Genomic DNA, 13,529 nt, shown 5'->3' on the forward strand with positions numbered 1-13,529 from the left:
TGACCTCAGGGTGGGGGGAACCCCTTTGCTCCGCTCCCGCGGGGTGGCTGTGGGTCAGGATCAGGCGGAGGGGGTCCCTTGGGACACGGTGGGGTGCATGGCTCTGTTTCGGCAGTGGGAAAAAGTCGGGAGGGAGGGAGGGATGGAGGGAGGTATTACTGGTGTTATGACCTTTCTCTAGCCCCGAAAGCCGTGGGGGCTGCCGGCCTGGCCCCCCCCCCCCCCCCCCCCCGCTGTCCCCCGCTCCCTGCTGCTGCCCCCAGACCCGCTGCCCCCGGGAGCAGCATCCCCCGCTCCCAGCCCGCGCAGCGGAGCCGTTTCCAGCGGCGGCTGCTGAGTCACTGCAAAGGCCCCCCCCCAGAAACACCGCGCCGGGACCGGAGCGGGGGTGCGGGGCGCGGGGAGTGGGGTGCGGGGGGCAAGAGGGGGTGCGGGGTGCGTGTGTGTGTGTGTGCGTGTGTGCGTGTGTGTGCGGGGCGTCGGGCCGGCGGGCCCCGGCGCTGCTGAGCGAGAGAAATGTGAGGCGGCTGCACCACTGCGGCGGCACTGCGGGCAGCGGGCGGCAGCCGGGCGGGAGCGCGCAGGCAGCGCGCAGGCAGCGCCCGCGCCCGCCCAGCCCCGCGGGACAGCGCGGACGGAGCCCGCCCGCCCGCACCTGCCGGAGGGGGGGGGACCGGGGGGCGCCCCAGCCGCAGCCCACCCCCCCACCACCACCACCCCCACCACCCCGACCAGCAGCCAGCCTGCGCCGTCGGCCGGGGAGTGTTGCATCAGCCCCGGGCTCCGCGGCCGGAGGAGGCGGCGGAGGAGCCGGGGGAGGGAGAGCGGGCGGAAGGTGCCTCCCCGGCGGCGGCGCTACCTGCCGCCTCCCCAACCCCCCTCCCCCCCCCCCCCGCACCCCCCCCCGCCCCGGCAGCCGGTCCCCGCCGAGCATCCGGAGGCGGAGGAGCCGGCGGGAGCCCGGCGCCGCCGCCAGCGCTGCCTTTGTGCCCGGTGCCCTCCCCGCGCCGCCGGGGGAGCTGTGGGAAGAGGCGGCGGGGAGCGGGGCCGGGAACCGCGGCCCGGCCGGGAGAGGCGGCGGGGACCCGGCAGCATCTCTTCGGGGAGCCGGGACATCGCACGGACAGCGCCGGCATCCCTCTGCCTTTCAGATAACCTTTAGCCGCTTGGGCCTCCAGACCTCCGCCGGGGACGGAGCGGGGGGCTGGAGGCTGAACTGGGGACACGGCATCCCCCGGCCGAGGCACGGCGGGCCAATGCAGGTAACGAGTGGCAGGGACCGTCCTTTTGGCCGGGCTGCCCGGGGGGCATCACCCTGCGGGCGCGCAGGCGTGAGGACGCGTGTGTTTGTGTGTGTGTGTGTGTGTGTGTGCGGGTGTGCACATGTGTGTGCACCGCTGGGCTGCGAGCGTGCCAGCGCGGCGTGGGGCAGGGGTGCGTGGGGCTGGGGATTGCGGCGGGAGGTCAGCGGGGGTTGGATGCTGCGTGTGGTGGGGGGTGCTGGGAAGGGGTCTGTCTCCCCAGGGGTGACGGGGATGCGGGGCATTGGTGGGGTGCTGCGCCAGGGCTGTGCATGAAGGGGTGTGACGGCGCGAGCGTGGAAACGCGGTGGCTGTGTGCGGCGGCTGCCCGTCCATGCGGATCGCCCTGCCCGTCGGTGCGCTGCGGGTGAGTGTCTGCGGGAGACCTGCGGGCAGAGAGCCCCTGGGGGGCTGCTGTTGTGCATGATTTGGGTGGGGGCGGGGGGGGAGATATAAGATGCTTGTGCGGTGTGGGGTGCAGGATGTGGGGTGCAGAATGTGGGCCCGTGGTGGGGGATGCAGGACGCGAGGCCTCCTTCCTCAGGGCAGGCATCGCAGGATGCTTGCAGGACCCCAGTGCCGCCAGGGCACAGCCCCCTGGGACACCCCCACTGGGGTCGGGCAGGGATCCAGCCCCCCGCGGTTCTCGGGCATCCGGGGTTGAACCCCCCCGTGGCCTCTCGCCGTCCCCAAGGGCTGCTGCCGCAACCAGATGGCCCCCTCGGGCCCCCTCCGTCAGGCCTGGCAGGGCTCGGCGGGAGCAGGCATCCCTCTAACAGGATTTGCAGCGTGATGGAGGAGAGCGCCTTCGCCCTTCTCGGAGGAGAGACAGGCTGTCGCTGGGGCTGCTGAGGCAGAAAATGGCCACGGGCTGGCTGCCTGCCCCCCATCTCCTGCCCTCAAACGTGGCCTGTCCTCCCCAGCAGCCATGGGACAAGGGCAGGGAGCTGGGAAGGGGGAGAGGAAGCTGGAGGGAGGGATAATAGCAGGGACAGATCAGGAGCAAGCGATGGAGGTAAAAATAGATCCACCGAGCAGAGGAGGGGCTAAACGTGAGAGAAAACCCTGAGCAGAGGCAGGCCGGTGGGGGAGCCCCCCCAGGAGGGGCCCTGCATCCCAACGGGGCGCAGGGAGACCTGCCCTGCTGGCCCCCAGGGCAGAGGGGGGACCCGGGACCCCAACCTCAGGGCCGCTGAGGAGATGCCTGGGGGGAAATACCTGCTGGCTCCCACTTCCGCCGGCCCAAACACGCAGGTGGATGGACGGGACCTGCAGGGCTGAATTGCCAAATTGCCGGGATGCAGGCGGGCACGCATCCCGAGGGAGCGCTGGCAGCCGGCAGATCCCTGAAGGGCCTTGGATCCAACCCCCTCTTGCTTTTCATTTCCAGCGAGCACGAAGCTGAGCTGGGAACAGAGGTGCCGGGGACGGTGGGGAAAAGGCGTGTGGCAGCCCCGGCACCGGCCAAGGTGAGCTGCCCTCCGGCGCGGGATGCTCCCTGAGCCCCTGCCCCGCGGGAGCTGCCGGTGACAGCAGGAGGGAGAGCCGGGAAGTCAGAGCAAAGGAATTTGCAAACACATTCTTCAGCGCCACGAGGATCCCCACGGCAAGTAAACAGGAATAAAGGCCTTGTGGAGGTGGGAGCCTGGGCAAGGTGGGGGCTGCCCCCTGTTCCTGTGGGATTCCCCTGGACTCACCTGTCCCAGGCAGTGCCTGGCACCACGGTCCCCACTTTACCATTCCGGACTGCAGCTGATACGGCGTGAGAAGTGCCAGCGGAGGCAAAGGGGGGGCTGCCGAGTGACGGCCAATGTCACGTTGACATCCCAGCGTGGCGCTGTGGGGAGCCGACGCTTTGATCACCCGCCCGAGAGCATCCTCCAAGGCGGGCAGGATGTCGCTGTGAGCCCTGCCTTCCCCTGCCCGCCCCGGCCTCGCGCCCAGCGCCCTCGGGGCTGGCCGAAGAAGAGGGGCGCGGGGCCCACTGGCGCTGCCCCGTCTCCCCAGGATGCTCTTCCACGCCAGCGGCTGCTCCCCGTGCTCCTGCTCCGCGGCCAGACCGAGGTTGAAAGCTCAGCAGGCTGCCGGCATGTTTTAGCCTCATGCAGGCGTCCCTCAGAGACCCCAGAGCAGTGGACAGTAATGTGAAAACGATACTCATGTCGTGTCTGAAAGGGCAACAGGTCATCATTAAAATGGAGGCAATGAAAATCATCCACCCGGAGAAGTTTTCGGAGCTGCAGGCCTCGCAGCCGCGCTACGCGCCAGCCCCGCGCCGTGAGCCGCCCCTCGTGGCCAAGCGCGCGTGGCCCTCCGAGTCCGAGATCATCGTCAACCAGGCGTGCGGGGACATCCCCGCCCTGGATGCCACCCCCGGCCCCCTGCCGCTGCCCCGGACTCCCCCCCTGCCGCGGCGAGAGCGCGGGTACCAGAGCCAGCGGAAGGGCAGCTCGGAGGTCTGCTACCACCGGCAGCCGCCGTCGGACGAGGTGATCGTCAACCAGTACGTGCTGCACCCCTCGACGCCCTGCGAGCCCCTGGAGTGCCCCACCTGCGGCCACATGTACAACTTCACCAACAAGCGGCCCCGCATCCTCTCCTGCCTGCACTCGGTGTGCGAGGAGTGCCTGCAGATCCTCTACGAGTCCTGCCCCAAGTACAAGTTCATCTCCTGCCCCACCTGCAAGCGGGAGACCGTCCTCTTCACCGACTACGGGCTGGCGGCGCTGGCTGTCAACACCAGTATCCTCAACAGACTGCCGGCCGAGGCCCTGGCCGCCAACCCCGTCCAGTGGAGCAGCGACACCGACCGCAGCTGCTACCAGACCTTCCGCCAGTACTGCGGGGCTGCCTGCACCTGCCACATCCGGAACCCGCTGTCGTCCTGCACCATCATGTGAGCCCCGCAGCCCTGCCCCCACCTCCCGGCGGCGGGGCGGCCGGCGGGTGCGAGAGGACGGCGCTGCACCGTGGCACCGGTCCCTTCTCTGCCGGCGGCACAGCCCGGGGATGCTCGGACGCTCGCCGTGGCCGAGGACGTGGGACCGGCGTCCTCGCCGGCACTGGTGGGGGGCGATGGGGACGCTGGGACCGTACGGCAGCCCCCTACGCCCTGCTGGTGCCCAGGGAGAGGGACGCTGGGATGGGGAGCATGTCCACCAGCGCATCCAGGGGCTCCGGCTCCCCCCGTCCTGCGGCAGGAGCCCCCGCTGTGCATCGAGCATCCCACCACGCTCCATCCCTGGGCACTTTCTCCCTCCTCTCTCCCTGCGGCTCCCGAGAGCGGACACTGGTCCCTGGACGGAGCGACACCCTCCCCATCGCCCCGCGGCCAGCAGCGGCGGCACAAGGAGCCCTGGAGGTGCCTGATGTCGTGCTGGGTCGCCTGTCTGGCACGGGAGGCAAGGACAGGTCCCTGGACTCCCCCTCTCCTTCTCTGTAAGTTATTTGCCAAAGCTTTCATCTCAGTGGCCAAGCCGCCGTGCGCCCGAGTCATTGTAGCCATGCCACGCCGCCGCACTGGCCCCTCGGTTGCGAGCAGACACGCGGCCCGTTTCCTCCGCAGGCCCTTGAGGAAAGCTCCACTTTATCCTCGTTTTGGAGGATTCTTGTTTTTTCCCAGTCCGTCCCTGGCCGCCCCATCTCAGGCCGCTACACGTTCACAAAGGCATTGAGCTGTGCCCGTCCTCTGCTGCTCCACGCGGGGCCCTGCATCGATGCCCCATGGGATGGCTTGCGGGGGCATCACGGCGTCCGGTACCCCACATTGCCGGCTCCAGCGAGGGGATTTGGCTCTGCAGGGGGACAGAGGTCTGGCTCCTGCCCACGGTCCCTTCCCCGGAGCAGCACCTCTGCTCCGAGCCCTGTGCGGAGGGGCGGGCAGGGCGGCAGCCCCCTGTGCACAGTCTTGCTTTCTCCAGGGCACCTGGAGAGGTAAGTTTGCTGCCAAAAAAGCAAAAAAAAAAAAGAAAAAACAAACCTAAAAAAATATAGAAAAAGCCATAATTTGCGGGTGCTCCTGCAGGGCTGAGCACCACAACCCAGCACGGCCACGGCACCAGGGGCACATGCTGCCCGGTCCCAGGGCACCGGGGCTGGGCGTGCCGGGGGGCCCCGCAGAGCCCGCACCCTGGAGGAAAGAGCAGCCCCCAGCACTGGCCGAAGCCCAGCATCCATCCAGGGAGAGGGGCCGAACCGTCCCCCCCGGCCACCCCGAGGGAGCAGGCGATGCCACCGGCGCAGCCCCGGGTACCATCCTGCTCTGGCGGAGAACGCGGCCGATACCGTTTCTGTGTTGCTCTGCCAATGCCTCCCGCTGCTGGTTGTGACGATGATCATGTTTTATACCCGGCCTTGTTCTAACCCCCATCAGTCTCCCCAATAAAGATTATATTGGAACGAACAGCGACACGGCGTTTGGGGAGGCACGTTGCTGCGGGGGTGCTGTGCCCCGGCCCCGCTCGGTCTGTGGGGCAAGTTGGGGGGGAGATACCCAAAGGAAGGGCTTTCTCCGGGACTGACACCTCCTCCTCCGCCCTGGCTCTCGGCTCTGACATGGTTGGGTCCCCACCTTGCCCAGTCCCTTGTCCCACCACACACGGCTGGGCACTGTGGGGGTATGCTGGCCACCTTGGCAAGCGGTCCCCAGCCACACCAAGGGCTCCGAAATACGTCTGGGATGTCCCATTCCTCCCGGAGTGACTGGGAAGGGGATTTGGCAGCCTGGTCCAGGTGGCACCCACTAGAAAAGGGAGCCAGGGAGGGACACGGGCCGTGCTGGGCTCCCGCTGCCCCCTCCGGTGAGGCAGACGCACCCATCGGTCCTGCCACGCGCCCCTCTCCGCACCATCCCCAGTGGCACACCGGGACTGCCCCGGTGCCTGGCATGCACCCGGCAGCACCGGCAAATGGCATTGGTGGGGAGCACCCTCTGCCTGCACTGACCGGCCCCCGGCGTCACCGTGATGGCAACACTCCAGCTGGGAGAGGCAGAAATTTGCAGCAGAAGCAGGTGGGAGGATGCTCCCGCGGCAGCGCGGTTCCCCGGGCGTGAGCTGTGCGCCCAGGCTGGCGTGTGCACACATGTGTGCATGTGTGTGCGCAGCGGGGGGTGCGTGTGTGCGCACACTGAGGCGTTCCGTGCACGCACAGCCCCGCTGGCCCAGCGCTGCCTCCCCAATTTCCTTCCTCTGGGAGCAGCGGCTGCCTCTGCCCTCTGCTATGGGACACCGCGGAGCAGCCGCTTCCAAAGCACCGGCACGTCCCAGGTCACGGCCGAGCCCTGGGGGCAGCTCCCAGCCCCGGGGGGCGCAGGGGTTGAGGGGTGGCTGTGGACCCTTTGTCCTTGGCTGCCATCTCCCCCCCTCCAGGGGCGTTTCTGTCCCCGGAAAACGAAACCACGTCCCAGTCCATGGGTGCTGAATTACAGCATCAATAATGCAGCCGGTGCCATCCCCGGCCCCGAGCGCACCGCGGCCGTGACCTGGCTCCCCAGCCCTGCATCCGAATCCCCGCCATCCTCGGATTTGAGGGGCACGGGCAGCCCTGGCAGCAGTGCTGGGGGCATCTGGCTGTCTCAGCATCCCCCAGCGAGCCCGAGGATGTGGCTGCTCAGGGGAGCTGGGGCAGCCCCGAATCCAGGACAAGCATCTCCATCCATGGCCCCAAAGACTCATCCCAAATCCAGGACGAGCATCTCCATCTGCAGAGCCCCAAAGACACCGAAGCAACGGGCCAGCCAGGGCAGAGGTGGCCGCAGTTTTGCCCTCAAAGCAGGAATTTGCCCTTTTTATTACATAAGGAGGAAGGGTACAGCACGTCCTCCCCACCCCCCCCCCCCCGGTACCTCTTGGGCACAGAGTAAATTTAAAACCGCTAATTTGATTCTGAGTTGCAATTAAGGAAGAAATGGGGCCTTTCAGGAGTAGGTGCTGGGCGCCAGCCCATTTCTCCAGCCCCATTAACCTCCAGCAAGCGCTCGCTGGAAGAGCGGCCGGGGTGTGCAGTGGGGGACGGGGACGGCGGGGTGGTGCCAGCCCTCGCGTCGGGGCTGCAGGTGAATTCAAAGTCTTTCAAAGCCGCCCCGGCATCCCAAGCCCCGAAACTCTTCCACGGCCGCTGTGGCCACGCCGAGCTCTGTGTCTCCAAGCTGGGTTTTCAAAGCGCTCCATGTCCCACCCGCTGCTCAAACGTGGCCGGGATGCGGCCGTGGGGGCAGGTTGGGGTGTGTGTCAGCAAAGGTGCTCACGAAGTTCCCAGACGAGCTGTTTTTAAAACCTCCTGCTTGATGTTACATCTGTCCCGGGCTGGGATGAAGCTCTGGGCTCTCCTGGTGTCCAGGCTGGCCCAGGGTGGGAGGGGGGACTCAGGGAGGATAAACGGCTCCTGGGGGTGACCCTTCCCCAAATGCCTCCAATTGGTTTAGAATTGGGAAGAGCCAGGAAGGGGCAGCTCTCTGCCACTTTGGGGCTGGCCTTTGGCACAGGTTGCGGAGGTGGCGTTTCCCAGCTGTTCTCCCCAAAACCAGCTCCTGCAGCTGGTTGGTGCTGGGGGTCACCCCGGGCTGGGGGCAGCTCTGCGCGCCTACTGGTGATGGGTGGGCAGCGCCGAGGCTGGTCCCCATGCGAGGCTGGTCCCCATGCGTGTCCCCATCCTGCCCCGCTGCCCTGCCCGGGGGGTTGCACAACGGGACCAGTTCCCCGCTGGTGCCGAGCGGGGGCAGGATCCGGCCCCAGCGCGGCCGAGGGGCCAAAGGCTGCACCGGGCTACGTGGCAGCGTGATGCCAGGCTGGGAAGGAGGTGGCCAAGCATCAGGGCTGTGTCCTCCCTGGGGACACGCAGCCTCGTAACCTCGGTGTGGGGCGGTCACGCACCCGAAATGGCTGTTTCGGTGGAGAGGAAGCCGCTTGCAACGGCTTCTGCCAGCGCCTGGCTTTCACAATGAGGTGTAACCCCGCGATGAGAAGATAATGGGTTGTGGCACAGAGCCCAAGAGGCTGTGACAGGTCCCCAGGGCCAGCGGTGGCCCGCAGATGGGGAGGAACTGCTGAGCTCGGGAGCCTTCTTGGGGTTAAATCCCGGCAAGGGCTGCCCACAGGCACAGGCGCCCACTGACGCTCCCACCCCGGCTTCATGTTCAAGGCTGGATTCTGGTGCAGGAGTTGCTCCCAGGGTGTCACCGCTGCCGTGCCATCCCCGCTGTCCCTCAGGCCTCGCGCTCACCGGTGCAGGATGGGGACAGCACTGGCGTGTCCCCAGCGTGGGGGCTGAGCGGGGAAGGGGAGGTGCTGCTGCCGCTTGTGGTACAAAAGGGGTGGGGATGGCTCCGACCAGAGCTGGATGCGTCCCCTCACGCCCCAACCCCCTGACTCCCCGCCCCCAACCCTGACCTGCCCGCGTGGCTGAGACCGGGCGCACTCGGTGCATGTGTGAAGCTGCCTGTGCTGCTGATGTCCTCACTGCCGCCCACGCATGGCTGGGGACCCGGGTTGAGGGGACACCTGGGCTTCAGCAGGAGAAGGCAGGAGAGAGAAACGGCCCCACAGAGCCCCGAGAGGCAGGTCCTGCAGGGATGGGGGCAGGCACGCCACCAGCCAGGGGACACCACGTCACCCTCCTGGTGCCAGCAGCCTGGAGATGCGACAAAGTATTTGGGGTTCAATGGGGTGTCGGGGGGGGTTGTGGGAGGGGACATGGAGGGCTGCAAGGGAGGTGGGGGGAGATGGAGTGGATTTGAGGGGCTGTGCCGGAGTCCGAGGGCGGGGGAAGAGGGGTTGGGGGGCTGCAATGGGGTGAAGGTGGGCAGCAAAGAGAGCTGGGGGGTGGATCGGGGCTGCACGGGGGGGGGGCGGTGTGGTGAGACTGGGGTGCGCGGAGGAGCTGGGGGCTGCAGTGGGGCGTGCATGGGGAGACAGGGTGCATATGGCTGCTGGGGGGGGGGGAATGGTGCATAGTTGGGGGTACAAGGGGACTGCGAGGGATCAAAGGCTGTATGTGGGGGGCTTCGGGGGGGCTGTGCCGGATGATGGTGCCCAGCAGCCGGAGCCCTGCCGCAGACCCCCGTGGCTCTTGGCAGGCCGTCCCCGGCCCCCGCTCGCCGTGCTGCACCCGCCGTGCCGCCCGCCGCTATCTCGGCGCGCTAAATATAACCCAGTCCTTGCGAGCGGACATTGCAGCCCGGCCCCCGCCGCCAGCCCTGCCAGCGCGCCCGGGCACCGCGGCACTGCCGGGCTCGGCATCCCCATGGGCTCGGTCCCAACCCCGCAGCCCCCCAGGCACCCCATCCCCGGGGCGGGGGGGTTCGTCTGCCCTTCTCCCGCTTGTAGCAGCCAGAGGGGCCGGCAGCCGGGCGAGGGGAGCGCGGAGGCGCCGCAGGGTGCGTTGTGCTGTGTCGCGTGTCCCCCCCCACACCCCGGGGACGGCTCTGGCCTGGTTTGCCCAAAAGACCGTTATCCCCCCTCCATGTAATGTAGAGCGGGGACACGTGCCAGGCTCCCGAGCGGTGGCAGGGCCCCCCCAGGTGTCAGAGCCCCCCCTTCCCCGCAGGCCCCATCCAGCTGAAAATGCTCCCGGCCAGGGCCGAGCTCCTGATGGAGCTGCTCCACTTGGTATAAATAAATACTCCTCGGTGCGAGGGGGCCCAGGGGGGACCTGCCCGCCTCTGCCTGCCGGCCTGACCCGTTTCGGGGTGCCCTGCTCCTGCTGCTGCCTCCCACGCCCCGGCGCTTTGCCGCAGCAAAGCCCGGCAGCGCCGATGCCGAGAGTAGCCCCAGCAAAGCCCACGGCCCCCCGTCTCTGCCCCCGTGGGCACAAGGGCGTGGGTTTCCCGCAGGGCTGTAGGGCAGGGGAGCATTCCCTCGCTCCCCACCCCGCCGGCCTGGCTCCCTTTGCAGGAGGAAGAGGGAGGGGGTTGGTAGCCCGTGTACCCGCGGAGCCTTTCTGGGAGAGAAGGGTGAAGCCATGGCACCTGGTGGGTTGCACAACCCCGGCACGGCCGGGCAGGAGGACGGGGGCACAGCGGTGACAGCCAGCCCCTCGGCAGGGACAGGCAGGGTGGGGACGGAGAGGGGTGACAGCACACGGGGGCAACTTGTCACAGGGTCGGTGCAGAGCTCTGGCAGGGCCCCGAGAGGAGGCTGGCAGGGGTGAACGAGGAGCAGCACACCCCAGGCTGCGACGATGGGTGTCAGCACTGCAGGAGACTGACCCCTCTGATGGGATCCTGGGGGGGCTGAGGGGGTCTGACGCCTCCCTGCCCCCCACTGCCAGCCCAAAGGTGGCTGAAAGCCCGGCGCTGGCCCCACGTCCTGCCCCTCAGGGTATTGGTGTCCCCAATAATCTGCTGCCAGCCCCCTGCCCTGCAGCGCGGGGGGGACCCAGGGTGCAGAGGAGCCGTGCCATGGCGCGGGCATCGCACGGGGAGGTTCTGGGAGGGCGGCAGCCCAGCTGGGACGCAGCCCCCGCAGGAGCCGGCTGCCAAGTAAGGAGCAGAGCCCGCATCCCGCTCCGCACTGAGCTATTCCTGCCCGCCGCAGCCGTGGGCAGGCCCCACATGGGCACAGCCCCGGTGCCGTGAGCTCCTCTGCCTGGGGTGCCCGGCTGGGGCCCAACCTGCCTGTCCTCAGGCACAGGGTGCCGGGTGCCCGGGGCCCCGCCAGCCCGTCCTGCTCGGTGCTGCCAGTGCAACGCCACAGGGACAGAGCTGTGTTTGCTCTCTTATCTCCACACAGGGCGCGCACAGGCTGGCACCGCTTGGCCAGGGCTGGGAGGTGCCACAGTGAGGACGGGCACCCTCTCCCAGGGTGACTGGGGACCACGGGCTGTCCCTGTCCCCTGCTTGTGTCACCACTGGGCCCTGAAGGGACATGCCCAGGCCAGACCAGACACTGAACTCAGCCTGACACCACCATGGTACAAATGCAAGTTGTATTTCCAACCTCAGTCCGTCTGTCCTGGGCACGGACAGCACATCCCACGGCACAGCCCCGCTCTGCCCGCAGAGCCCCTCCGGCTCCCAGCCCCGTGCCCCCAGTGCAGGAAGGGCTCCCGCTCCATCCGCCCCTTCGCTGCTGCAGCCACGTGTCACCCGGGGCCCGGTGGGATGCAGGCGATGCTCAGCTCCAGGGTCGCCTCCCCCTGCTGCCTGCCCCGGTTCCTCTGCTGCCTCGCTCACTGCGGGCTCACCAGCAGCGCCGGTGCATGCCAGGTGCCGGGGTTCATGGGCTCGCTCCCCGGCCGGCATCACCACCCAGCACCAGACACAGGGGCAAAGTGGGAGCAGGGCTCCTCTCCCCACACGTGGCCCAGCCTGGAGGCACAAACCCAGCGCTATTTATCCAGGATGAGGAAAAGCAGCACCATCAGGACAATGGGGAGGAAGATGAGGAGCAGGCTGAGCATCTCAGCCACCAGCAGCAGTGCCAGCACCAGGAGGTAGCAGCAGCGGCAGTGCCGCTCCAGCCGCCCCAGCCGGCGGATGAGGCAGGGCGGGTAGCGGACGCAGGGCAGGCACCCGAACATGCGGCTGGTGTGGAAGCGCACCTGGAAGCGATGCTCGAGGGCACCGAGAAGGCCCGGGCGCCGCGGTGGCAGGGCTGGGGGCCGGGGGGTGGCCAGGGTGCTGGGGGAGCTGGGCTGGGCGTGCAGCAGGAGCAGCTCCTCTTGCAGCTTGCAGATCTCCCACTCCAGCATGGGTGTCTTCTGGCGGCAGATGGGGCAGCGTACGCGGCCGAACTCGGCGCTGGCTGCTGTGTCCATGATGGCGCGCAGGCAGGCGCGGCACAGCCCGTGGTTGCAGTTGAGCAGGGCCGGTTTGTGCCCCTCGTCGTCGTAGGGCTCCGTGCAGATGGGGCACTCGTCCTCGCCACCCGCCGGCACGCGGCACGGCTCTGCCTCCGTCGCCACCTCATCACTCGACGTCTCCTCTTCCTCACCAGAGAGGCTCAGGGTGGAGCTGGAGGCGCTTTCCAGGCTGGATGACCCCCTGCACGGTGCTGGGCTCTCCCCGCGGGGCAGGATGGGGCTGGCGGCAGCAGCAGCGGGAGGGTCGCGCCCCACGGGCAGGGAGGCACCATGGGCAGGCGGCTCGTCATGCCCAGGCAGCAGCAGCTTGGTTGCGTCCTCCACCACTGCTGGCGCGTTCCAGCAGCCCCAGGCAGTGGCGGGCGCCTCTCCGCACAGCCGGGGCGGCTCCCCAGGGCCCCCCAGTCCCCCAGTCTCCCTCTCCCCTTGCTGCCCAGCACAGCCCTCCCCTCCGGCTGCCCACACCGGCTGGGTGCCGGGCTCTGCCTCCTCGCCTGCTGCCGGCTCCATGGGGGCAGCTGCTCCACGGCCACCCCCCTCACCCACCACCCCCGAGTCCCCTCGGGGCTCAGTGCGGGATGCGGGTGCTGCTCCAGGGCAGGAGGTGGCCTTCAGCATGGCTGTCAGAAGGCTTTAAAGGCAGCGGCATCTGCGCAGAGTCCCGTCATCCCTCCGGCGTGGGTTGGGACGCCCTCCCAGACAGATGGGTCAGGAGCCCCTGAAGAGGGGTTTGTCCCCATCACCCTCACCGATAAGCCACCCCAAGAGGGGCATCACCGTGCGCATCCAGCAGCCACTTTCTCCTCCTCTTCCTCCTCCCGAGCTCCAACGCAGTACTGACCCACCACGGTCCAGAGGAGAGGGCACCAAGCTGGGCGCTGCCCGCTGTGCCGGCAAGGGGTGCAGGGGTGGCAGGCACCCGCGCAGGCAGCCGCTGCCTGCTGTGGGCCAGGCGGGGCTGGGGCCGAGCCTGGCTCTAACCAGTCTGGTTTGTCAGCTCCTGGAAGCGGCTCAAATGCAGGCAGCCCGGGGCAGGCAGCCGTGCCCGCACCAATCAGCTCCCGTGGGAGCCGGGGAGGAGCTGGGCCCACGGCCGCCTCTTCTCCTCGCCCAGCAAAAATGGAGCCACCTCTGCGGCCAGAGCTCCCCACGCCGCTGCCCGTGGGGCATGGCAGCATGGGCCCTGCGCTGCCCCAGCACAGCCACTTTCAGCTCAGACCTCTGTACACCACACCAGCATGGACCCTGCCCTGCTCCCAGTACAGCCCCCCAGTTCACACCCCAGTATAAGCGCAATAACACGGCTCCCACTCTGCTCGCAGTCCAGCCCCCAGCTCACAGCCCATGTAGCACACCAGGGCAGGTCCTGCGCTGCCCCAGTACAGCCCACCCCCATCCTCCAGGTCCGTCCCTGTGCTGGGGCCACCT

The 13,529-nt window shown here is 68.4% G+C and overlaps 1 protein-coding gene across 3 annotated transcripts; it reads left to right on the plus strand.

The window, feature by feature from the left end:
• The first annotated feature begins 956 nt into the window (after positions 1–956).
• Positions 957–5,659, plus strand: RNF208 (ring finger protein 208). 3 transcript variants are annotated; one of them, XM_054221134.1, is made up of 3 exons: positions 957–1,262; positions 2,692–2,770; positions 2,889–5,659. In XM_054221134.1, the coding sequence occupies exon 3, from the start codon at positions 3,404–3,406 to the stop codon at positions 4,199–4,201; it is 798 nt and encodes a 265-aa protein (XP_054077109.1). In that variant the 5' UTR covers positions 957–1,262; positions 2,692–2,770; positions 2,889–3,403; the 3' UTR covers positions 4,202–5,659. The 3 variants fall into 3 exon arrangements, with proteins under 3 accessions (XP_054077109.1, XP_054077108.1, XP_054077111.1); XM_054221136.1 differs by lacking the exon at positions 957–1,262 and adding an exon at positions 1,532–1,668; XM_054221133.1 differs by having other exon boundaries at positions 2,692–5,659.
• Positions 5,660–13,529: the final 7,870 nt, after the last annotated feature.

Source organism: Rissa tridactyla, chromosome 14 (genome assembly GCF_028500815.1).
Source record: "Rissa tridactyla isolate bRisTri1 chromosome 14, bRisTri1.patW.cur.20221130, whole genome shotgun sequence".
Taxonomy (NCBI): Eukaryota; Metazoa; Chordata; class Aves; order Charadriiformes; family Laridae; genus Rissa; species Rissa tridactyla.